The 26,671-nt window shown below is 37.7% G+C and overlaps 1 protein-coding gene across 2 annotated transcripts; it reads left to right on the forward strand.

Moving 5' to 3' along the window:
• Positions 1-26,172, forward strand: LOC121518568 (transcriptional regulator ATRX-like). 2 transcript variants are annotated; one of them, XM_041800930.1, is made up of 35 exons: positions 1-159; positions 1,501-1,607; positions 1,693-1,745; positions 2,190-2,218; positions 2,510-2,631; positions 2,970-3,086; positions 4,376-4,482; positions 5,361-5,428; positions 5,554-7,322; positions 7,930-7,990; positions 11,293-11,447; positions 11,646-11,807; positions 11,890-11,995; positions 12,585-12,678; positions 12,786-12,974; positions 13,127-13,271; positions 16,030-16,139; positions 16,329-16,472; positions 16,619-16,793; positions 16,898-17,035; positions 18,367-18,542; positions 19,164-19,281; positions 19,564-19,685; positions 19,765-19,838; positions 20,022-20,116; positions 20,195-20,351; positions 20,442-20,533; positions 20,623-20,728; positions 20,842-21,019; positions 21,543-21,734; positions 21,849-21,992; positions 22,237-22,305; positions 22,400-22,495; positions 25,485-25,613; positions 25,703-26,172. In XM_041800930.1, the coding sequence occupies exons 1-35, from the start codon at positions 140-142 to the stop codon at positions 25,793-25,795; spliced, it is 5,712 nt and encodes a 1,903-aa protein (XP_041656864.1). In that variant the 5' UTR covers positions 1-139; the 3' UTR covers positions 25,796-26,172. The 2 variants fall into 2 exon arrangements, with proteins under 2 accessions (XP_041656864.1, XP_041656865.1); XM_041800931.1 differs by lacking the exons at positions 1-159; positions 1,501-1,607; positions 1,693-1,745; positions 2,190-2,218; positions 2,510-2,631 and adding an exon at positions 3,700-3,754 and having other exon boundaries at positions 3,003-3,086.
• The last annotated feature ends 499 nt before the right edge of the window (positions 26,173-26,671 follow it).

Consider the following 26,671-nt stretch of genomic DNA (forward strand, 5'->3'; position numbering starts at 1 on the left):
GGTGTCAGCTTTTTCTGCTGCTTTCAAGCAAATGATGGGGTGCTAAAAGAATTTTGAGCGCCATGTTTTTACTTGAAAATGCCCTTATCGTGAGAGGAAAGGGAGTCGAACTCTGTTAGTTGTTTGTCTGCAACACGATATGTCCGCGGCGATGCTCAGGTAAAAACTGTTCTTGATATAGTTTTATTTACTGAATATTATAACTGAGAGCTAGCTTAGCAAGTAGCTCGTATTGCTGGCTAGCTGTGTGAGCTAATTGTCACATTCAAAGAAAGCATGCACAACAAAAATTCTAATTCCACCAAAATCATAAAAACATACCTGTTCCTTTAATAGGGGGTCCCCGGCGTGTGATTTTTGAACGATGGGTTTTCTAAAAAATAGGTTTTATTGATGTAACCGAATAATCAATAGCATAATTTAATTTTGCAGGTGTTACTCATCATTAGCTTAATAAATGCGTTAAAAATGTTCTCACGAATTCATATTCATATTGGGTTACTTGAACGTAACCTCTCTAAAATACTTCACCATGTTTCTCATCCTGCATAGCCCTCTAAAGAATAGTAACCTCTTTGGGAATCATTTCAATCTTATCTATCAATTTCATAATATAATTTGAGGGACTGTTGAATTTTAATTACGTCATCCTGATAGGTGTTTTTGACGTATCGGTAATTGCTTGCATTTAGCTTTTCAGTGTTTACTTGATTAACTGAAATATTAGCGTAAACTTGGAATTTGAGTTTAGGTTTGAGTCTTTCAATCTTCAAAAGTGGACAGTGCCACAAACTTTAGGGTTTGGATATATTAAAAGTGCCCTATAATCCTTGTTCAACGAACCACGAGGGTAGGTAAGGCTGCTGAGCTCACAAACTAAAACTCCACTAACTCCACTGTAACTTGGTCTCACAGCCAATATTAACAGCCCATATAGGAAGATGTTCATAGCCAAAATATCTGCAGAAATGTTATTATCTACCAATATGATCACTTTTTAAGCTTCTGTCTGCTGATAATGATATTAAGTGGATAAATTCATGCATCCCTAATTGATACACATTAAACTGGGTTACTAAAGTCTATTAGTCAAGATTGCGTAGGTTGTATTGCTTAACTGCATTTAAAAGACAAAGTGGAAGTCTTACTGGGTTTCATTCATACCTCTTTTTGGAAAAATGAAACATAATATAGGCTAATATTCTGTGTAACATGATCTGTTCTTTCCATATTCCAAAGCAGAAAGACTTCTGATACTTTACAAGGCAATAGAATATCAGATATTGATAATCAAATGGGTATGAGTTGATGGGAAATAGTCTATCCTACAGTAAACCATCTATCAAATTAATATATTCCAAATAACTGATATTAACAACATACTAATTAGAAAGCCAAAAAATGTCATGATTGATAAACCATTAATAACCTGTGTTGACTGTAAAGTTTACTATAACCATGCTCTGTTTTTTTGTTTTTGTTTTTGTTTTTTGCCTGTAGCACCACGCCCAGTAAGCTCAATGTATTGGTCAACAGACTGCACGAGTACCTAGCTCAGTCCACTGTCGAGGATGGCAATGGCTCTCCAAACTCACGGGATGCTGATGGTACAACTTTGTATTAACTACAAGTGATGGAAAGATTCTAATCATCATACTTTAATAACATTTTTAACTAATCTTTTCTTCACAGGTCTGCCAAACAGGAGTTCTTTGGGAAACTTGACAGGTCACGCTGAGACAGAGGTAATCAAACATCTCTGGTGTTTGGACCTTCTATCAAGTTTTTACATTTGGGTCAATGATGTTGACAGAAACCGTTTAATAAGGACCTCACAAATCTGATCAAATTCAGAAATTTTAATTTTGCTTGTGTTTGTTTTCCCCCAATGAGGGCGGGTCACATTGGAAAGTGGGGAGTGACGTTGCACTGCTCTTATCCATTGTGTCAAGATGGGCAGAACTGCATATTCTTCTATTTTGTTCCCTCTGAAGCCTTGTTTTCTAATTTTTTTGTGACAAATTCTGATTTCTGATATTTGCAGTACTTAAAATCTATAAATAGATATTTGAATAAGGAAACTTTGAACTGCTTCGTAGACAGCCAACTTTGATACATAACTGAAGGTTTTAAAATTTATGGTGAAACAGATAATGAACACTTGATTAATAAACTTTCTCAATTTTTAGGCTGGATTGGATACCAGATTCTCAAGAAGGTATGTTTGCCTTTCATTCCCCCAGACTAGATAAAGCTCTTTTGTGACAAATTGATCAGTTTTCTAGTTAATTTCTGAAAATACTGTATGTGTTATCAATGTAATGCTGCTATGATAGACCTCATCTGTGCCAGTTTTGATAATGAGGGTGGAAGATAATGATGACTGTGAAGTTTTTTCTGTGTATATTTTGATGATACTCTTAAAACTTAAGTAGTATTTGCCTCCATTTTGGTATTCAGAATAAGCTGTAAACTTCAGCTTTTTGGCTCATTTTTATGTGTATTACAGAAAACCATCTGTAGTAATAAAACACTCTGGACTAGATGAATCTGGGGACTCGGAGGCAAGTGAGGAAGTGGATTTACCAATCAACACAAATGGCCATCTCGATGTCTCTAGATTGCCCAAAGGTAAGTTTTAATGTTTCCTAATATCTTTTCTTTAATAACTCTGTCTCATAGGTTATATGCAAATTTACAGTGATGTCCTGTCCATTATTTTTGTTGCACACTTAATATTTGAATCGGTAAATATTTTAGGGCTGCCTTGGACTAGAAAACTAGATTTTTGCAAAGTTTTGCATGCCTTCATGAATTTTTGCTTGCTGAAAAGAAATGAATCAGTCCTTATAATTTTTGCATTCTGTCTTTTACCTCCTATAGGTAATAAGAGGATGTTAGGGCTGTGAATAACTTTGTTTTTATGCATGGATTATTTTGATTTATTGTGGTTTTGTTTTCCCTGACAGGCACTGTGCTGGTGAGGCCTGAAGCTGTTGAAAATGGAAGAGATGATTTCAGGGGTCCAGAGTTTCGCAGCCGAAAACCTGGTGTTCTGCGGAAAGAGTTTCCGAAAAGACGTGGGGGTCAGTCACTGCTGATGACTGCAGTCATAAATTCACATAAATTCACGTTATCTCAGATTAACGTACCCTGATGGCTAAGGAATGTCTTAGTGATTAAATTTATCATTTTAACAGCAAGTTAAACGTCTGTTAGGCAAAGTATCACTCCAGTGGTCAAAGTGGGCTGTAAATTAATTACAGTTTGTGTCAAAAGTAGGCTAATAATTATGTTTTTGGTAAAGGAAAGTTGGGTGAAGACAAACTCATCCAGATGCTACATAAAATTTCAGTTTCATAGTTTTGATGATAGTTTTGGTCGGTGTAGACCTTGTGGGGGATAACAGTGAAGGACAGGGATCTTTGGTGTCATAATGTTGCCCATTAAACACTATTCTAAGGCAGGCAAACGGGTTATTCCCTTGAGTCCTGAATCAGTAGTATTTTAGTATTGTATTAGTTTTAAATTCGGACGGACATTCAGAATTTTTTTGACAATATTTTATTCCTGCTGCATTTTTTGACTATTCAGAATATGTGTTGTGTCATTAAATATCCATTAAGGAAACATCCAGGGCATATAGCTGTGTAGAACAATAAATTAGATACTTGACTGAACATTTAAAATGCGCTTCAGGATACTTGGTTGCAACCACAGACAGACTGACTCATCAATGCATCAGTGACAAAAGGTCAGTGTTATGTTGACAATAGGTAATATTCAGTGTGAAATGAATCATTCTCCTTTTTTGATTTAGTACTCAAAAAATGGTATAGTTTAATTCTCTTGTAATTTGTTATGGACTAAGCACTGTAAGAAGGTATATCTTTGAAAATCTGTGTACCTGTTTTTGTGTCTGACTGGGCCTTTCTCTGCATTAACTAACTGAAAAAGAGACATTTGCTTACTTCAATGACAACGAAAAAATCCTCTGTGAGAGATTGTGACCAGTCCTCCTTCCTGATTTTCTTTGTATTTTATCACTTATTTAACATCCTTAAGTTTGCTGAACAAATATTTTGACCTTTTGACAGCTAGCTAATTTGTCCAGTATTTAAACTTTAGTAGACTTCTATGTGGAGTTTCACATTTCTCAGTCAATAGGTTTATTATTGCTTTAATCTTTGCAGTTGCTTCACTTTGACTCCACGCTGCCTTTGGCAAGAAGTGTCCAATCCAGTGGAGCTATCCATAGAGACATGAAATGTTTGATATGTTGACTTAAAGCGGAGGCTGAACAGTGAAGTCTGAAATAGTTTAAAACTGTATTGAAAACCATGATTGTGCTCATCTTAGTGGTATTCTTTCTCAGGTGAACACATGGAAATTGTCAGTTGCACAGCATGTGGCCGACAAGTTAACCACTTCCAGAGAGATTGCGTCTTTCGACATCCCGCTCTGAAAGTCCTCATTTGTAAGGTGAGTTTTCTTAATATGAAAAAATCCTCTGCATTCATATTTTACTTTTCTGTCCCCACTTTTTAAATCAAGTTGTAAATGTCTTTTAGATTTAAAAAACATACAAGATACTCTATCTACCTGCACTTTGTTTTTAAAGCGTGAGGTGTACATGAGATTTATTTTACCTTAATGAAGTAGTCCTCATACATTTTCTTTTTAACAGCTCATAATGTGGCATGACTTTAACATCACAGGATTTTCATCAGCCCTGCTGTGTGCTCCGTGTGGTTAGATAAATGAAAGATGTGTTGATTTTCAATGAACCATCAGTGAAAAGAGTCTGGCTACTGCTTAACATGCAATTAAACGAGAAGTCAAAAAAACATACAACACTCTAAAACAGTCAGCTTTCTTTAATCAAGGGAAAAATGTTGCTGACTTTGTCATGAATTTCACAGTCTAAAAAAAGCATATTTGATGTTGAAGAATAGAAACAGGAGAAAAGTTGATTTCTAAGGATCCCTCAACCCCCTGTTAGTTGGTTTTCTGTTAATTACTCCAGGTTTTCCTAATAAAACACTGGCAAAATATTTTTATTGCATAGTCCATGTTCTCTGCAGCCACTCCATCATTGTGATTTAAAGATGTTCAGATAGCATTTCTTTCTTTCTTCATGATCACATGAGAAGGATTGCCGTATTCCTTACTTTTATTATTCTCTGAGAAGGGCGTAATTACTGGATAAGAAAAGAATAGAAAAAATAGGGACCAGCCTTTTGAAATAGTACAGAAGAATTGAAGTCCACTGCATACATTTGTGTTGCTTACTTGTTTCTGATTGATGTTTTTGTGAAGCTGACTGTAACTTCATTTTATTTTCTTTATTTTTTGGTCAGTCTTGCTACAAGTATTACCTAAGTGACGACATCAGTAAAGATGGGGATGGTATGGACGAGCAATGCAGGTATAATTCTGTATAATTTGTGGAATTTAAAAATGTAACTTAAATCTTTAATCTCTACCCTTAACTTCCTTTTTTACAAATTTGTTGTAAACTGTGTTTATTACTTCCTATTTTTCATCATTTAGATGGTGTGCTGAAGGGGGCAATCTGATCTGTTGTGACTACTGCAGTAATGCCTTCTGCAAGAAGTGTATTCTAAGAAATCTGGGAAGAAAGGAGCTGTCAAGCATCCTGGAAAGCAAATGGTACTGCTACGTGTGCAGCCCAGAGCCCCTTTTTGACCTGGTAGTGGCCTGTGACAACATCCTGGAGAGCATGACGAGTATTTGGCAACAGCAGCGAAAGAGGAATCGAGTAGGGCCAGAGAAATCTGAACTTTACAGCATGTTGCCAGACTTAACACAAAACATTTCCCTGGATAAATGGGATCACACCGGTATGGATGGTAACGTTGTGTTCAATTATAACACACTCCAGGTTTCCAAGGAGATCACCAAAAAAGCCAAACATATGGTGGACTCTACAAACATCTTAAACCGAACTTTTGTCAATTTTATTCATACTGTGACGAGGAGCAAACAAACACCTGGAGTTCGCAATCTGTACTTGAACTCTTTTTTGTCCGTTGTGAAAGGTTTGCGAAAATCGCTGTCAGCACTCGAGGACAGCCTGAAAGAAGAGTTTAGTGACCTTGATCTCGTAAGCTGTTGGGAAAAGTTCTTCAGTGACGACATTGACGCCCAGTCTGTACCAGCTGCAGATGCAGAGCTGGATGCCTCCGATGAAAGATGCTTGGGTGTCTTGCAGAAACTGGCATCTGAACATCTAGAAGAAGATGACTCTGACTCAAAGGGCTTCACAGATGGAAGAAACACCTGTGACTGCCGTGAGGAGGATTCACATGAAGCACAAAATGATGGTCAGGAGCCATCTGAAAGTGAGGTTGATGTGTCTAAAAAACTTGTAGTGAAATTATCACCAATGCCTATGGAGGAGGAGCCACCAGCTGACAGCCCAAAGATGGAGGAGGACAGCCACATGAAAGATAACAATTCAGAGGAAAAGGTTGAATCAGAAGATGAAGAGACAAGTGTGGTTGGTAATGCAGCTGACAGCAAAATTGGCAATGACAACTCCAGTGCATCTCCGCACTTAGAAGAAGAACACGGCAACAGAAGATCTCCCCGTGTGAAGACAACCCCTTTGCGCAGGCAAAGTGATGTTAAGGTAAAACCATCTCTTTCAGCTGCTGAGAGCGACAGTGATACTGACCCTGAGGAAGCCTCCAGCGCAGTACCAGCCAAAAACCCTGAGGAACAAAGTCTAAGCAGAGAAAGGGATGACTCTGACTCAGATGAAGTCCCTGCAGCCCTGCTTGAGCGAGCAGCAGTATCGAACAGCTCTGATGATGCTCCGAGTGATGAGGATGGTGGAAAAACATCTACTAAAGTGGCGAAGAAATGTCTCTTTTGGCTCACTAAGACCACTCCACTCTCACCAGAGAAAATCCGCCGCAAACGCAAGATGCTTGACCGGGGTTCTCCTGAGCCTGACACACGGGACCAAAGAGTAAAACCTCGAAGGGAAAGCAGGACCGATTCCTCCAGCGATGATCAAGACTCCAAGAAGGAAATAAAGCAACTGAACACACTGCGGTCGATAGGAAAGCCTCACCTTGCTAAAAGAGAGGATGAAGGTGTGGCTAGGAAGCAGTGCAGTTTACGAGCTGAGAAGTCAAAGTCTAAATCTCCTCGGAAAGTAATGGAGTCATCTTCTTCATCCAGTGAAGATGATCATGTTGAGGACTCAGAGAGTGATGCAAGTGATCAGAAGATGAAGCCAATCACAGAGGACATGGCCTCACTGGGAGGAGCAGCTTTCCACCAGTCGTCAGGTGAGTTTCCTTTGATAAAAGACTGATGAGTGTTGTCCCAATTAATTTGAGATTGATTTTATACCTGAAGTGGTTTATACCTTCTACTACTCCTCACTGCATTTAATCAACTTTGATACAAACCTGCTTTAATGAAAGCTGTTCTAGAGGAATTCATCAGTTCCTACATCAGAAAAGTCACAGAGCAAGTTTGCATTACACGTTTCTACTCTCAAGTATCACATACTCTGTTTGATTTTGTACATTTTCTAAAAAATGAGTGACAGGTAAAAGTGTGCTTGTGAACAACACTTAATTTGAAATCCTGACTCTCACAGATAACAAGATGAATGTTAGAAAGTGTATTAAGACAGCAAGTGACTTAGTTTGAAACCAGATAGGTGTTGCTCACAAAGAAAATTCATTATTTACAGTTTTCCTCTTGGAATTATCCTCTTCTGGTATTTACATAAAGAGTAGTTGCATGAAGGCTACTCAGTAACTAGTGAAATACCAGGCATCTTCTCTCGTCTCTGTTATCTGCTTTTTGATTATAGACTCTCTGCTGAACCATCATGACTTTCTCTACTGAGCAGCTAATGTTTCTTATGATTTTTTGCTCTTTTAGGAGACGAGGAGCAGTCTGGGCCCTCTTGGGCAGCAGAAGATGATGATGATCCAGAAAATAGGTATGGTTCAAAAAGCCTGGATTTAGAGTCAGTAAAACAACCTCAAAGTGGGAGCAAAGCTGCAGCTAGGAATGCCAACCTCTCGAAATCTAGTAACACCCGTGTGATTAAGACTCAGTTACAGCCTATTCAAACAAGACCCAAGCGTAGCTGCAGTCGAGCCCTGGCAGTCAAATACACATTCTAGAGGTGCACTGTGAAACACAGGCCGGTATCTTAAGAAAACCCTGCTTATAACTAGCTAAGGCAAATACTGTGCTTATCAGTGTTTCATTTAGTGTGCAAGCTAGCACATTATAAATACTACAGATGCATTTTAAACAAGATTTTTTTATGATAATATTGCTTTGGCAAACCCTAAACTGGTATAAAAGGAAAACCTCCAAGTTGAGCCTATGAATTTCTTTTTTTGCTTTACAGCTCGACTTTTAATGTGCTACAGTTTTGTTTTCAGTGACAGTATTTTTACAATGCAAACTTCAGTGTACTATTCATTTTTACAGAAAGCACAAAGCACTATTTCATGAATTATCTGCTCATGAAACATTGGGAAAATAACATCTTAAATTCCTGTTTACTTTTGGTTTTACTGATACTGCAGTGGAAACTATTTTCTGTGTTCATTAATGGTTGGTAAGGCTTGAGAAGATTTTAGCATGTGTGATGTGGTTGTGTTTCACCCTCAAACCATCTTATTCCTCATATTTTGTTCTTAAATTAACCCCTCGGGGTCACATTTTGAAATAGTATTTCAGTTTTTGTTATGATAATATGCTCTACAATATGTACTGGACCATATGAACATATTTATGCTTTTCAGCTTCTGACTCCTTTATGATGAAAAGATGCATTTTCTTTAGATGTTGTTAGTGCTGGCAACCAAATAATCAGATTTTATTTAACCCTATTATTTTCATGTTGCAATCTTTGACATACTGACACTTTTGGTAAAAGTGCTTTGGGCTTGGCAACCTGTCCTTTTCTGTATAACTGTTCTGTGGTGAAGAAAAGGAGGATGACGTGTTGTTCAGGACTTGTGTCCCATACCTAAACAATGAATACAGTTGCATTTTGGACACCTCTAGCATAAAGATCCAAGGACAGATTTTCTCCACCATACCACTCACAGTACTGCGTCTAGTCATTCCCTTATTTCCACTTTTATCATCTGAGGTTTTAAGATGCCATCTGACCTGCCCAGGTCAAGAGTTAAGCCTGAAATGTAGTCAGTGTTCGAGGTTGGCCACAGAGAAATAAAGATGACCGCCTCCCCAAAAAATGATTACAAAAGATGCAGCAATAAAGCACAAGAGAAAATCTTCTGCCACTTACAATTAGAAATTATTCTTGGTCTGTAGTGAAGAAAAAATTCATTAGCATTAGTGTTACCTTTACACCCGTTGAGCTATACCCAAGATGCCTCAGATTTATTTTGGAAAGAATTGGCACCATCATCTTTCTGCCATTATGTTACTGCATCCATTCTCATTCACAGACGTCACTGTCATCAGAGCCATGCCAGTGTTTTTGTATGTTTTACCCCACTTTCTATACACAGAGAATACATTTCTGCTGACCATTTTCTAAAGCAAACTGTAGCATGTAAAGCTGATTAATGGAATTTACTCTATAAAAACTCACAGACACTTAACCATCTTGACACAAAAACTTGCTGTCACTTTTTTCAAAGGAAATGTGGATTAAAACAATTTGAATTAAAGCCTTTCAGGTCAGTTTTATCTAACACATATGAGACTGTTGTATATCTGAGAATTGAGAGTGGGCTATGAAACAACATCCATTACAATGCACGAAGCACAGCCTTCACTTTGTGCTTTTAATGACACCAATGTTTCTTTCTTATGTCTTTCCAGGTCGGATTTTCTGACAGCACAGCAGTGATTGCAGTGTTTATAGGCAACAATCGCTTAAATGTTTGGTACAGTAGCTTCCTATGGGCAACAAGTGTTGTTTTTCCAGGATTTTTTTGGTGGAGGGCAGGAGGCTGTAGAGGTAGCAGACCTTATCTGTAGAAAATGGTCAGCAGAAATGTAAAATTAAATTTGTGGTTTGTGGGCCAAAACATAAACTCTGAAAACTAGAGGCATGTGATTACAGCAGGATTTATGTCAACAAATGAGCGGCATTAGGTAGATTCTCTTCAGTGTTTTGCTGTTCATCTTTTTTCATAGCCTAAATTTGTCAAATATGATTCAAAGCCCTGTCCGTTTTTTAACGGCTGCTGTCACCTGGCATCACTTGAATAAAAACTCATTCGACTTTGGATCAATCATCAGTGAAATCAGCTGTCATCTCTGGCATTTGTGGTCCAACCTGAATGCACAACACAGGGATGGACAATAACCGTAGAGAAAGACTTTTAGCCAAATTAGTGCAAGCTTTTTGATTTGAATGACTTCAGGGCAAGCACATCTTTAGAAATTCTTGTTTAGTAGATGGTAGATGCTGAAGGATAACTCAAATAAGTTATCAAAACCCAATGTTATTAAACTGTTTTCCCTTTTTTTACAAACTGATATTTATTTTACATGAGCAATTTTTTCATCTTTATCCTTCACTGGCGCATTAATGAGTTCTTATGAAATGATTTCTTTTGTGTAAATATTTATGTACAGCCTTATTGAGGGATTTTTTTCCCTCAGCATTTTTCCTACCCCCTCTTATGTAAAATTCATCGGCAGGTGGAACAAATGGGGTATGTCCCTCTGTCAGTACGAGCCACCATTTATAACTGATCTAGAGGTCAGCGGTTGCTGTTGTTTTTAATTTTAAACAAAAAAAACAAAAAAACAAAAAAAAAGGTGGGCCAGAATCAAACTGAATAATCCCTTTGTAAGAAAACATGAATGAACTTACCCCTTCCTCCACTCTCCAAACTGAAACAAACTTTTTTTCTGTGAAGAAACCCTGTTGTAATAAATTCTTACTTTTAAAAATCTCTCTGTCTCATGTTTGTCTTACTTTCTCTGTTTATTTTATTGTATTTTTAGAGTAATATCTTCCTGTGTTGGCTGTTTATTTTAATTAGTGAAGGTGTCATCATTTTCAGACTTTTTTAATTGGCTTAGAATATGTTTGACCAGAAGTGATGCACTAAAACCTCTGATCAGATCCACACATGCTGTGTTTAAAGGTAAACAATTGGATGCCATGTTTATGTCAATTGAACTGTTCTCATATTTAGCTTTGCTTTTACTTTAAAGATATCAAACTAGAGACAATATAAGTGAGCATGAAATCAACCTCAGGTACCTTTTCCTTTTTTTTTCTACCTCTAAAAGAATCGCTAAGAAAATTCTGTTGGCCCAAATCAAAGCCAACTACTCCTCGGATGATGATATCTCTTCAGATGAGGAAACGCAGGATGATGAATCAGAGCTGGAGGTCAGCCAGGAAGACAAACAGCAGAGCGAAGATGAAAACACTGATAAAAATGGTAAGTCATTTTTTAAAAGAAGCACATCCTTAGGCTTGTTCCTGTGCATCTCTTGATAAGCACATGTGGCATCTTTAGGCTTAATAACATTCAATACTACCTCAAAGAGAACTTGTGATTACTTAATATTAGACTTTGAAGGTTCCCTTTTGGGTTCTAAAGGAGGAAAATTATTTTAAAAAAAGACTATCTGTGCAGGGGAAGACTCGACTTCAGAGCTGTCTGACACCACATCTGAAAAGCAGGGCTCCAGGCACCATCTACTCCATCACAAACTCACCTTAGATGAGGGAGCATCAGGTGGCAAGGCGGAAGCAGAGAGTGGAGAAAGAAAGCAGAAAAAGAAAAGAGCGCTTACCTGTAAGAATGACATGAGAGCATTTTTAACACAATAATGATGTAGATGATTTGCCTAAATGAGATGTTTTAAACTTCTGTCAAGCTGAAAGTGAGAGTGATGCTGGAAGTGCCGACTCAGATCCTGAAGATGGGATGAGCGAGGAGCTGAGTCTGTCTGAGGAAGAAGCAGGTGGAGACGAGCTGAAGAGGTACATTTTTCAGTTAATCAAAAGTAACTTGTAAAAATACAATAACAATCTTTTCTTTTGTCAATAATTTTTCAGCAATGGTCTGGTAACATCAGTGTATACCCAAAGGTAAATTGGGGAGAATGGTGCATATTGATGAAAGCAAAGTCTGGTCATGCAGTAATACATCTCAAGGTCCATAGAGCTCATACTTGTTTTTAAGAAAGGCATTGTGAACAGAAACTTGAATTTTCTTCCAAATGTTTGGCCTGCAGTTTGACACAACCCCGGTCATCCAGAGCATGACCGGGGTTGTGTCAGTCCTCCTTCTCGCCCATTGCTGCCCTCAGGCGGCCTTACTCGCCATTACACACCTTACATCAGCCTCCATTTTTGGTTCAAAAATTCCCTAAAAGTTCCGCACAATACTGTAACTGTGCATCATCACATTGGAGAGTTTTCTATAAAAAAAAACACAAAACTTGTGTGAAGCAAACATATTTCATTTGGTAATGTTCAAACGGTGATGAATTTGTGCTACAAGGGTGCTTGTTTATCATTTACATGCCATAGGTTAAACTTCATCAATTAATCTCTCCTTTTCTTTTAGCTCCAGACTATCCAGTAATAATAAGGACTTCAGCAGTCAAGAACAGAAAAACAAAGTGCCCTGCATTTTGTTATCCGACTCCAGCTGTGACAAGGTAACAGCCGGTCTTATTACTATTTTGTTCAAATTTTCAGTGACCTAACTTTCCCCTCCAGCTCAGGGGTGGGATGTCTAATGGCCAATATCTCTGTGTTTGAACAGAGTGACAGAGACGATGCTGAAAAAGAAGAGAGGGGTGACATTAAAGGAACCCCCAAAGGACGCAAAAAGATCCGCAAAATCATTGAAGACCAGAATCTATGCAAAGAAACCCAGGAAGCTCTCAGGGAGGAAGAAGAAAGATGCCAACGGCTAGCAAGCAGGGAGAAACAGCTGGAGGAGATGAGAGAGGTACTGCACACACAGCAGTTTTATGTCAATGACCAGAACATATTAAGGTAGTCCTGATAATATGATTCTTGTACCCCTTCATATCGTAACACTTAAGTATTTTAATGCCATTGCTGGTTACTTAGTGCTGCCTGTCTGCTTTTGTTTTTCAGATCATCGTAATAGAGGATGAGCTGTCTCAAGTGGTCTGCCCCATCACCACTAAACTGATCCTGGATCAGGATGAGGAGACCAAAGAGCCTCTTGTTCAGGTGCACAGGAACCTGGTGACAAGACTGAAGCCTCACCAGGTGGACGGTTAGTATTGGCTATGTCTCTTTGACTTACAAGGGCACTGATTTACTATGACAACAGCAAAACATGTTGCAATCTTCTATTGAGCACAGTCTGTATTTTTCCAATAATTATTCTGCTGAATTTTTATTGATAAACTAGCTCAACATTCAAGTCATTCCAGACACTATTGCCATCTTTTCACATTTATATTTCTCTTTTTATTTTCATTGTTTCAAAAGTTTTCAGCCTTTGTGTGAAATTTGACTCATTGAAATGGAGGGATACATTTTTGGGGATTTCCACATTTTACACTTTTTTAAACCTCATTCAAAGCCTTATTACTTATTTATACATTCACTTAGGAACCTTTAAAATATCATTTACATGTTAAGCAAAGTGTCAACGTTATCCTTTCATTCATACTTTTTTTTACAGTGATCTTTCAAAGTTGATTCTCTCTTTAGCCCGTAAAAGCATTTAACACAATGGCACAGAATCTTTCAAACTGAGTGTTGGAATCAGCAGAGTAAGAAGGCTCCCGGAGGTCATCTGGATAACTTTGAAACAAATTGCTACTCAATCCACATATTGCACACCACAAACATAATAAAGGCATCAAAATGTAGGTATTGTTATACCACTTGTGTTAAACTATTATGCAAAGCAGTAGACTCTTCCTGTTTGCCGGTAAATAGCCAACTGTCACAAGGCTTTGTCTGCTAACTAAAATCATGATGTAACACTTCTGAATAGCTCATGTAAAGGTCTCTTGATAAGAAAATCTGTGTCTTTGGCTATTTTAGATAGCCAGATTTGAACAATGAAAACTTTTTTATTTGATGTTAATTTTTGACAACCATGTATCATCTTTTGTTTGTGTAGTTTCTAGGGGTCCTCAGCCCCTCTGCGATTCAAGTAAGGGGGACTCATAGGAAAAAGGTTGAGAACCACTGTTCTAAATCCTTTACAGACTGACATTAATCAAACAACGTTAACCGTTTTAGCGCAAGCTTTTCCACAGAATATCAGATGTCTTTCATACAGAACTTATTTCCCACAGTTTAACCGATTTACTTTGCATGAAGGCGATCAGTATCACAGTTAACTCAGTCGTACAGACCTCCTTTCGTCCAGTGGAGATGAAAGGAAACGAGTCTTGAGGAGTCTTGTACTAAGCTAAGAGGCTAGCTTAGCCCCTTTATCATATAAAAATGTTCCTTGCATCCTCATTTTGTCACAAACATGCTTTTAATTGAAACGGCGATAGAACACCAACTGAATAAACCTTGTGAGGTGAACGACCAAGTAAAGATGAGTCATTCACAAATTAGCCTGCTCTACAAAACAGCTCTTTAATGTGAGCTAGCTCCTATTTGAGTGCCAGTTTCCTTTCGTCCATCCTTTGTTGCTATTTAATCCACATTTAAAGGCAAGATCAGAGTTTAATATGCTAAACCATGACAAAACTGTACTGAACCAAAGTGGATGGTTTTGTGGAAACAGACCATACATGAGTGTTGTGTGACACCGCTCATCCAGGCCTTTTTAATTACCTCTGCCAAGGAGGTTATGTGATTGGGAGGGTTTGTTTGTTTGTTTGTTAGTTTGTTAGCAACATACCTCAAAAAGTTGTGGACAGATTTTGATGAAATTTTGGGAGTGATCAGGAATTTTTTAAGGATTCTATACTATTGGGAGATAGACTAATGGCGGAGGTCTGCGCTCTCCGAGTGCTTTTCTAGTTCCTATCTGCTATACCATTTCTCTGTGAGCTTTTAAAAACGTTCCTTTTTTTGTCTGAGTACTTCTCTACTTTCGGGACACAAACATAGTTTAATAATGATAAATGTTCTTATTTTCATGTTTTGAATGTTTGGCATAGTCTTAAATAGCTCAAAGAATGCCCTTTTTGGTAGAGTTTCTTTATTCAGAATTCACTACATGCCCCCATCTGGAGTTCTCCAGTGCTGCATGATGTTATCTGCATAGATACCTATTACTAGACTACTTCAGTTGTAGCATTAGCACATTGGCAAAAGTTTTCCCAAAATATGTTCCACATCTTTCATACCTATATTTTTCAACTTTTTCAGATGCAGCATTAGCATTTAAGTGACAGCCTGACAAAATGTATTCATCATGTTTCATAAATGATTTTGTCAACTTTTTTTAGATGCAGCATATTTAAGTCTCTGCTTGTTCACTATGTCATATTCACAGCAAAATTGCATTTAATAGTTATTATTTAAGCTACTAATTTATCTAAGCCCATTTAAGACATTTTTTTTCTTTTCACCATAGCTTTATTTCCTCTTTTTTTTTCTTACAACTTTTATTCTCTCTTTTCTCCTCACTTCCCTTATGAAAATCACAGGTCTTAGGGGGAGCTGGTGCATACAGTCTGGCAGTGGTGAGCTCTAGCCTAAACAGCTCAACCTGATTCTGCCTCCCTTGTCTTTTTCTTAAGTCTTTCTGCAGACTTTTCTTTCTTCTTTGCTTTTCCAGTAATTTTGGCACTAGGAATATTTATTGCTTTGTTAGTTTATTTCACCTGTTTACGTAATAATGTAGTAGCAGAAAGACATCCTGCTGGTGGGTAATACGGGCAGTGGGAGCTGGCATGGAGGCCGTGGCTCTAGGCCAACAAAAGAAGCGATTTTAGTAGTTAGACAACTAGAAAGATATCATACAAGCTCAAGTCCATCTACCAGTTTTTCACAGCTGGGTCCACTTTTTTCAGGCAGTGCTTACTCATCCTGTTCTCTTTATTCACTAACAGGGGTTCAGTTCATCTGGAACAGCTGCTGTGAGTCTGTCAAGAAGGCCAACTCCACTCCTGGATCAGGCTGTATACTGGCACACTGCATGGGCCTGGGAAAAACTCTGCAGGTGAATACGTGCAACAGTGGTCCTGTTTGCTTTCATTCATTTTAATAATGATAGACAAAATAAGTTAAAGCCATTGTTGATACAGCTACTTGAACAGATCTTTAATTATCATTAATCATATTTAAAGCAAATCTTTATTTTGTGGTCAATTTTCCTTGCTGTTGTATTCATAGCTCTGTTATTTTATAGGTGGTAACTTTCCTCCACACGGTGCTGCTGTCAAAGAACCTGAAGTTCCACTGTGCTCTGGTTGTGTGTCCACTTAATACAATCCTCAACTGGGTCAATGAGTTCAAGAAATGGCAAGAAAACTTGGGGCAGGACAGAGTCAAGGTGTGAAAAGCAATGGCAGTGTATTTAATTAATCATGGAAATGCTTTATTTGTTTAATTATTTTTCTGCTTTGGATGCTTTATGTCTTATTTATTTTTGCCCTGTGTGCCTGAAATGTCTAAACACACTTGCTGATCTTACTTCAGGTAACAGAAATGACGACAGTAAAACCTCAAGAACGGGTCTTCGCTCTGCTGAGGTGGCAGAGAGACGGAGGGGTCATGATCATGAGCTATGAGATGTACCGCAACCTGTCATTGGCTCAGAAAATCAACAACATGGAGGAAAAGAAGAAATTAAAAGGCATACTGGTGGATCCAGGTGCAGTCACATTATACCTCTTTTGTGTTGCCACCTTGTTTCGCTTGTTTAAATTGTTAATCAGTAGGGGATTTTTTCCTTTCTGTTGTTGTTTTTGTTTTCAGGTCCAGATTTTGTTGTTTGTGACGAAGGCCACGTCCTACGTAACCAAGTCTCAAACATCTCCAAATCTATGAATTCAATCAAGACTCGACGAAGAGTGGTGCTGACTGGAACACCGCTACAGAACAACCTGATAGAGTGTAAGTCTGCATCAGCATGTGATCACTTTTTGCTTTTGGTTAAATCAATCCAAGGATGAATTTTAGAGGACTGTGATGCCTTTTATTACCTGAAGTCAATAAAAGGCATCTGTTTTTGTAAAATATTAAGTGGATTCTGAAGTTATTTTCATTACATTTGGTTTTATTTCTTTGGCAATAGCTTAAATTTTCTTGCCCTTTAAAGGGATATTTCAATATTTCTCCTCATAATTTTGCAAGTTTAAGATTAAACTTGGCCAAAAAACAATGCTGGCTCTATTGTACCCTATATCAAAACATTTTTTAACCCAGAAAGCCTTTTGCTTTGGCTACCTGCTACATACTCTTATGCATCAGCGTATCTGAACAGCTGTTTTGGTCTGCATTTTCATCAGAGAAAACAACATGTAGCTAAGCTAAAACATAACGAAAATGAGTAATTTCATCTTGAGTGATGATGACGTGCCATTTACTGAGGATACGAGATACTTCTATGACCCTGAGCACATGGAGGAGATGGAGACTCAGCGAAAAGACAGAGGGCAGAAAAACTTTTGTCGAAACTGGTTAGCAGAGGGATCCTGACTTACCTGCTTGTATAGGTGTAGAAAATGTGAGCCCATGTCCACAAGAGCTACTGTTGTCATGAGTGGGACTTAGTTACAGCACTTTCTCAGGACATTTCTGATTGAGGACTGTGGCTCACAGATGCCTGCATTCTGCATCACTCCCCATCCAGAGTTCCCCGCTTTACTGAGCCCCGGTGTTTAATTGTTCTTTGACTTTATGAAGATAAATTGGAGAAACCGACTCGGACCAGAGGAGCTGTGTAGAAATTTGTCATCCAGGTAAATTTATGGCTGTCGCTTTATTCTTCTAATGGCTGATAACTAGGCAAGCCACCATCAACATGATATGTTTACCTTTTGAGACATTGCGTCAGCCGGTGAAGTGGAAAACTGAGCTGAAATGATTAGTTTTAGATTAGGTACAAACAGCTGCTCAGATACACTGAGGCTGATTGTATCACCTACGTAGTAATGTTGAAATGAGTGTTGCGACAATATTTGGCATCCTTTGTTTGCTTTTGTGCAAGCCTGTTTTGAATTAAAGAGTGATTTTTTTTGGTTTGATTTAATTATGAATATATATAGTAATACAACTATAAATGCTTTGTGATATTTGCCTCTTATTTTGTCTTTTTTATTTAGTTTTTAAAAGTTTCACAGACCAAAAACCGCCACAGTTTGACAACCCCTATAAGATCTGAGCAAATTAAGTTTGGACTTGATTTTTACAGTTTGTCTATATATATGCATTTTCTCCCACAGACCACTGCATGGTGAATTTCATCAAGAAGAATCTTCTGGGCTCTCTGGGGGAGTTCAGAAACCGTTTTATCAACCCCATACAGAATGGCCAGTGTGCTGACTCCACACCAAAAGACGTCCGGATCATGAAAAAACGAGCTCATGTACTTCATGCTATGTTGGTCGGATGTGTGCAGGTAAAAGGCTGCTGCAGGTATACAGTGCTTAACAATTTTATCAGACCACCTGTTATATTTGTCTCAAAGACCATCAAGCATCATGAAGTGCTTTAATGCGGACTCTTTCATTTTCAGTGAGCTCTCCACGTTTTACCATTCTGAACAGGAATGAGGGATTTCAAACTGAATTCACCCAAATTTGAGCCGGCTCACTGGGCTTCTCTGAGAAGTCAGAAATTAATCAAGCATAACATTTGACCACTAAAACTCATTTTTCTGTTTAGGAATGCAAGTAAATAACTATAATTTGACATATAAATCAAGAAATGTTAATGTGCTTTACTATTTTTTCAGTTTTTTTGTAAATCAGTAAATTTGAAAATTCATGAATAACAATAACAATTATATTTTAGCATTAAAAATATCATTTGGGTTAAAGAGCTTCTACATATTGGTGTATTAACCATTGCAGACACATAAAAAATGATTTTGTTAATTACCAATGCTTTTAATTTAGGGCAGCTGTGACATAAATCTTACTTTGGTTAGGGTTAGTGGTCTAATAAATTTGTTAAGCACTGTATGTGCTAAAAATAGTTTTTCTTCCAGCTCTTAAAACTTTTTTTTTTTTCTTTTTAGAGAAGGGATTATTCTGAGTTGACTCAGTTTCTACCTCCAAAACATGAGTACGTGCTGGCAGTGAGGGTTACCCCACTTCAGTGTCAGTTGTACCGTTTCTACCTCGAACACATCTCTAGTAAGATCCGTCCTTTATATTTTTTACATATGAGCTGTAGAAATTAATTATAAGTAATAACAGAAAGAATTGGATTAACTTTCTGTTTTTAGTCTTCCATTTTCAAACTTGTCAATTAACAGACTGAAGCATTTATAGCCAGAGACTTTTGTATTCTTACATTAATGTGCCAAAGAAGGCACATCAATGCCTTACCATGTTGTAGTTTATAGATGGTTGAACCTTTCATGTGATGTCACTACATTTTGAGAAGTTGAGGATAAATGTTGATTTTTTTCCCAGAGGTTGGATCAGTAACAGACAAAGCAAAGGTGAAGATTGGAGCAAACCTGTTCAAGGACTTCCAGGTGCTCAGCAAAATCTGGACTCATCCATGGTGCCTTCAGCTCAGCAAAGACAAAAAGGTGCCAAAAAAGCCAGCTCTGTGATATAAAGATCTGTCTGCTTTCATGTGAAGTGTTTTTCACTGAGTTTTAATTACAGGAACTTTTTGGAAAGAAGAACAAAGTTAAAGCTGCTGCTCAGCTGAGAAATGGAGAAAAATCTGTAGCTGATCGGTATACATTTATAATTGTACTCTACCAGAACAAATGATTATCTACCAAATTTGACTATAATGCAGCCTTTGTGCACATCTTGAGCTTTAATGTTTGTTTGAAAGATGTGTTTAGAAGAAAAAACAAGACTTTGAGTATGTTTTAAGACATTTTTACATGTTGTATGTCCTCTGCTTGTTGCAGTGCTGTGATCCAAAATGAAGGAAATTTTTGGAATATCAGTCACAGCAGTGCAGCGGTCACCTTTAATGTGTTCAGTGGAGTGCCGATTCTGGAAGGTATTCATACACTTTAAATGATCTTACACAGTAGTTTGCATACCAGTACATTTTTGGACTGTATTGCCTTCTGTGTAGGAGAGAAACAAACCACTGGCTCAAGCTCTGAGAGTCTGAACGGAAGCTGGTTCAGCAGTCTGCTGTCAGAACAAGATGCCAAAGTCATGGAGCACTCAGGGAAATTGTTGCTTTTGTTTGAGATCCTCAGGATGGCTGAAGACCTTGGAGACAAAGTGTAGGTTTATTCTGTTACCTGATTGTTAACATGCTGACTGTTGACTATGTCTGCCTTCATGCTTTTCAAGTTTTTTCTGTTCATCTTCAGGCTTGTGTTCAGTCAGTCCTTGATTTCACTGAACCTGATAGAAGATTTCCTTCAGATCTCTCACCGGGCACGAGAACACCCATCGTCCAAAGGTACTCTGTTTATGGAGAAAAGGGTGTAATTGTGATGTTTTCCATGTGACACTTGACTTTTGATTAATCAGACTTCTTTGTTCTCACAGCGGGCAGTTGGATCAAGAATGTCGATTACTATCGTCTTGATGGTTCCACTTCCTCTGCTTTTAGGAAGAAATGGGCAGATCAATTCAATGATACCGCTAATGTCCGGTATGAACCAACCCACTCACTTCAGTTATATGGTGGTTATTCTGGACTAAGGCTAGAGCAGACTGTGTGACAATATTGTAACAAATTTTTTTCTTCATCTCATTTTATTGTAGTGGCCGATTGTTTCTCATCTCAACCAAAGCTGGCTCACTTGGTATCAACCTGGTTGCTGCTAACAGAGTCATCATCTTTGATGCCTCATGGAATCCTTCCCATGACATACAGAGCATTTACAGGGTGTACCGTTTCGGTCAGCTCAAACAAGTGTTCGTCTACCGCTTCTTGGCTCAGGTAGGCTTATTTTCCTGAATACCAGTTTATATCTTGATTTATAAATGTAAGCAATAACTGTTAAGTTTGCCTTGTGGAATTACACTACAGATTCCTGGGAGAAGTCAAGTCTCCAGTGAGAGCATACATGAAGAAGAGAGACTTTTAGTATTTTAATTATGTCAATTAAATAGAAATATGCTATGTAAAATTAGTGGCTTCATAAATATTCATTCCCTTCAAGTCAGTATTTAGTAGACCTATCCACACAGACTCGTTGTGATTGCAGCAAGAGGTGCATCTACTAAATTCTGACTTGAAGGGAGTGAATGTTTATGCAGTCACTTATTTTACATTATATATTTTATTTAATTGATGGAGTGTTTTTTTTTCTTCAAAAAGCAGAATTATATTGACCATGACTGATTTATAAAATCAATAAACGGGTTAAACATCCAAGAGGGTGAATACTTTTTATAGCCACTGTACATTTTTAAAAGTTTTTATTTGCAGCTTCAAACATTGCTGTTATTCTCTGTTTCAGGGCACCATGGAGGAGAAGATCTATGATCGTCAGGTGACCAAGCAGTCTCTGTCCAATCGAGTGGTGGATCAGCAGCAGATTGAGAGGCACTTCACCCTTTTTGAATTGACTGAACTTTACACATTCGAGCCGGACCTTCTGGATGACCCAAACTCTAAGAAGACGAAACGAAGCAGCCCCATGTCACCAAAGGTAAGATTTTTATTTTCAGCTTTCTGATTTAGTGCTGCTTTAAAGAAGCTCTCTGACAAAAGCATTAAGGAAGATTTTACTGTGTTAAATGGCTATTTGTTTTTTTTTTTTCAGGATAAAGTCCTGGAACAGCTGTTACAAACATGTAAGGACCAGATAGTTTCTTTCCATGAGCACGAATCTCTGCTGGACCATAAACAAGAGGAGGAGCTTAGTGAGGCAGAACGCAGAGCTGCCTGGGCTGAATATGAGGCCGAGGTAAAACATTGAACACTGCACAGTGTCATTTATGACAAATTTATTATTTATTTAATTTTATTTAACCAGGAAAACCTCATTGAGATCAAAAATCTCATTTACAAGAGTGTCCTGGACAAGAAGGGCAGCAGCACAAATGGAGCTCCATGTAGTGAAATAACATGATCCAGACTTCCTGCACTATTTAACTTCATAGTTCTACGTTTTAACAGTATGTCAATGTGTGCCTTTGTTCCATCCTCAGTCAAACAACACCAAAGTTCCTGTCAATTCAAACATGGACTTGGAAAATAATACCAATGCACAGCTCTTGGTATGACTACACATTCTCTGTAACCTTTTCTCTGTTTTGTTTTTTTTTCTTTAATTTGTTTTGGTAGAATAAATAACATAAAATGTCTCTGCAGGAGCTACTGAACAAGACCAGAGAGAAGGTATCAATGTCCTTCCTGTCCTTACAGAGGATGGTGCCTCACAGTATCGACGACTACATGTCACGACTGGTGGGTGACCTGAAGGTCTCAGTATAACAATGAGGGGATAAAAAAGCGACTTAAAATAGGTTTTAGTTTGTAAGCTATAGAAACATCCTTGAAAAGAACTCAAGAGCTAAATCTTACTAACGCTGTTGTCTTTTAGATTGAAATGATTTGTGTTCTAAAAATGAACTGTTTAAACCACAGAGAAAAGTTTTAGCATTCAAGTACTTCTACATCTTCCTTGTTTTCCTTAAATAATCTTGGTAACATAGAAGTCAGCATCAGTGGCAGCAAGCAGCAGAAGAGTAAAACTACCTTTATTTTTTTTAAGAATAAATACTTACCCAGTAAATCACCGGCCCTTCTTTGACTTGCCATTTTTGTGATCACGGACTTTATATTGAACACCCACAATATGAACAACATAAGGAATTTTCCTTGGACTTATTCTAAGAAAGTTTATTTGTTTCTAGCGGAATTTGGGTCAAATTTCCATTGGATTTTTTAAGGAATTTCCCCCTAGCATTTTATAAAATATTCCTGGGAATTTTGAGAAGACTTTCTGGAACTTTCCCAGAAATTTTGGGAATTTCATCCAAGACATTTTAAGTTGTAATTATTTCCACTAAATTTTGTTGGGGAGGGGGGATCAGGACACGTCCAGCTTCCTGCTCATTGGAAACTCTCACTGTCTTCTAGAAAAAAATTCCAGAGAAAATGCATCTTTTTTTCTGTTGTTAAAATTTCTTCCCTTATCCTACCAGTTGTTGTGATTTTCTGCTCCTCTGATAAACATTGGAGAGATGATTTGTTGAATGATTTGACTCGATTCAGTTAGTGACAAAATCAACATTAAAATTCAATTCTGCATAGACAAGGCTGCTCGCTTTCTCCCTTAATATTCGCACTCGCATTAGAACCGCTTGCTCGAGTCATAAGATTGGACCCCCAAATCCACAGTTATTACACTAAGGAAACATCAAACAAAATGTCCTTATATGCAGATGATATCCGCCTTTACGTAACTACACCACAACTTACAATCCCAATTATTTTAGACAAAATAAGTATTTGGTACATTCGCAGGATACAGAATTAATTGGACTAAAAGCACACTGATGTCAATCAGCTCTTAATCGACAAATACCTTCACACAATTTCCATTTGAAGTAGTTACAGACAGATCTACCTACCTAGGTACTGAAATCACAAAACATTATTCATCTCTTTACCAATGTAACTTTCCCCCTCTGCTGGATAAATTAAAAGATGTTATACAACACAGGAGAATTCTTCCTATCTCACTCCTTGGCAGAGTAAATGCAGTGAAGATGATTTTTTTACCACAAATTCTTTACCTGATTCAGAACATGCCAATTTTCTTAACCAAACTCTTTTTCAAGTGGCTGGAATCAATAATAACTCCTCTATGGAACTACAAAACACATAGAATAAATAATAAATAGTTCTGCAGATCTAAGTCTAGTGGGGGCTTAGCCCTTCCTAGTTTCACTCTCTACTACTGGGTGTCAGCCATCAGATCCTTCACATTTTGGTTGAACCCTCCAAATCCCCCACCTACATGGTTAAAGATGGAGCAAGAGGACTGTCATCCTTTTTTACATAGGTGCTATATGGCTAGCTCCTGTTCCAGTTCACAAATCCATATACAACCAGAACCCTGTAGTCCATGATTTATTAAAAGTATGGAAACAAATTAAATTACACTTTGGCCTCAAATCCTTATCTCCTTTTTTACCCATTGCTAATAATCCCACCTTCCCGTCATCTAGTCTTGATACAACATTTTCCACTTGGAGGGATTTGGGGATCTGCATTGTTAAGGATCTATACCTAGATGGCAAATTTGCCTCCTTTGAACAATTGCAAAGGAGATGCAATCTCCCAGCTAGCAGTTGTTTTTAGAAAGCTTCAAATTAGGGATTACACTCGGAAATACATGATAGGATTTGAGATAGAAAACAAGTCAATTACAGACGACTGTCTCTCTACGTCTCCACATGAGAACAAGTTTATCTCTTGTATATATAATATCTTACTCAGAGAAACCTCCCCTTCCTCTGAAAAATATAAAGTGAGCTGGGAAGCCGAAATGGGTATTCCCATTCCTAATGATACGTGGCAAAGAGGTCTTGAACAGATACATAAGTGCTCAAGTAACAGTAGACACTGCCTTATACAATATAAAATAATTCATAGACTTCACTTTTCCAAAACAAAATTACACAGTATATATCCGAATGTATCACCCTTCCGTGACAAATATAGTGCCTTTAATGCAGACCTCGTCCACAGCTTTGTTTCATGCCCGAAGGTTGCCTCCTTCTGGAAAGAGGTGTTTAAAATCATGTCTGAAATTATTAATAGTCCACTAGAACCAGACCCTTGGCTGATTATCCTCGGCGTGTCCACAACACCCAATAAATTTAGATCAACTCAACAAGAATTCCTCTCCTATTGCCTGGCTAATGCCAAAAAGCTGCTCTTTACGCTGTGGAAAGGAACCTCGGACCCCTCTACTAAACTGTGGTTACACCAGTTAACTGATACATTGAACTGAGAGGGGGACAGGGACGCCAGGGTGGGGTGATGATGATATTGGGGTAGGGGGTCCTGCTTCTTTTTCTGTTCAACTAAATTTTGTTTTTATGCTGATAGCTCATGTTCTCATGTTTGCTTGTTTATAGCAAAGGAAATGAGCACTGTAATATTTTATATACTGTATAATTATTTATACATTTCAAGGCTCAATAAAATTTACTTTGAAAAAAAATTAAATTCTGCAGAGTTCTAAATAATATGAATGACATCTGAAGTTACTAATTTTCTGTCCAGTTTGACCTTGAAGATTAGAAAGATTATTTTCTGCTGGTTTTTGTCACATTTCCTCTTCTTCAAAAGAATTAAAGCTTGTATACACGAATTCACATGCATTGGAGAATTTTCTTTTGTTCATTACATATCTTTAAAGATGTTTTTATTCCTGTCACAGCGGCAGCAGTATCCTCAGCTGCTTGAGGCCGAGATCTTTACCAGAGCTCACTCTTGGAAACTGTGTGATGAGAAAGAGCAGCAGCGCCTACAGGCCTTTTATCGTGAAGTTCTCGCACAGCAACAAACAGTAAGTCACTTTTACATTCGTCTGAGTTTCTTTATGTGTACATGTGGGCAAAAGACCAAATCTCAATTACTGATCACATCCCTCCACAGCTCACGCTCCGCATTCAGGCCATCCTTAACAGACGAAGGCTGCAGGAGATGCCAGGGACTGTTAACATGGGGAACCAGCAGGGACAGGCTTGAACAAGAAACTCAGGCTTTTGTAGAACAAGAAAGGAGTGCCTTTGTTTTTTACCTCACTGCTACTTTAGTGAACTGAATGTATGTTATCACTAGAGAGCAGCTATGCCATTGAAACAAAATAACAGCAGCAGATTATCATGTTTATTTGACCATATTTCTAGGACATCATAGGAATGTTCACACAGTTTTGTTTTGTCAAACTTGAAGCACTTTAGCAAAACAAACAAAAAAAAAAGGTTTATAGTGAGTTCTACAAATGCTCTTTAGAAAGTCTTTTCTCACACTCTTTAAGGAAGTAGTTGTTCGGCTGCTTCATGGCAAAAAGAAGTGCAAACATCAGTGTGATGTTCCCACACTGAATGTTAAATTAAATTACCATAAGCTTTGCTGTTTGAATGTTTATTTTTTAATTTTGTTTATATTCAGCATTCTGTAATAAATTAAGAAAAAAACAAAGGTCTTGTCTCTCTCTTGTCCAGGTTTGTGAACTGTTTCTAGGATTCTGTGGAAGCCCATTTCCATCAAATAACAATAACAGAAAACATGTGAAAGTAAGGCAATTCTTGACCAAAAAAAAATCCTAAAATTAATTCTGAGTTAAAAAGTCAAAATTATGAGATAAGAAAGTCAAAATTATGACTTTTTATTCCATAATTTTGACTTTTTATCTCATAATTATGACTTCATTATCTCATAATTGTAACTTCTCTCATAATTTTGACTTTTTATCTCATTAAAATGACTTAGGATTTTCTTTTTTTTTTTTTAATTGCCCAACTTCCACATTTTTCTTTTTTTAAGTGGTGGAAAGGGGCTTCTATAGGATTCAGTCCACATCTGAGTAAATATACTTTCAGTCTGGCAGAAGATTTGTTA

This window comes from Cheilinus undulatus, linkage group 12 (assembly GCF_018320785.1).
Source record: "Cheilinus undulatus linkage group 12, ASM1832078v1, whole genome shotgun sequence".
Lineage (NCBI taxonomy): Eukaryota > Metazoa > Chordata > Actinopteri > Labriformes > Labridae > Cheilinus > Cheilinus undulatus.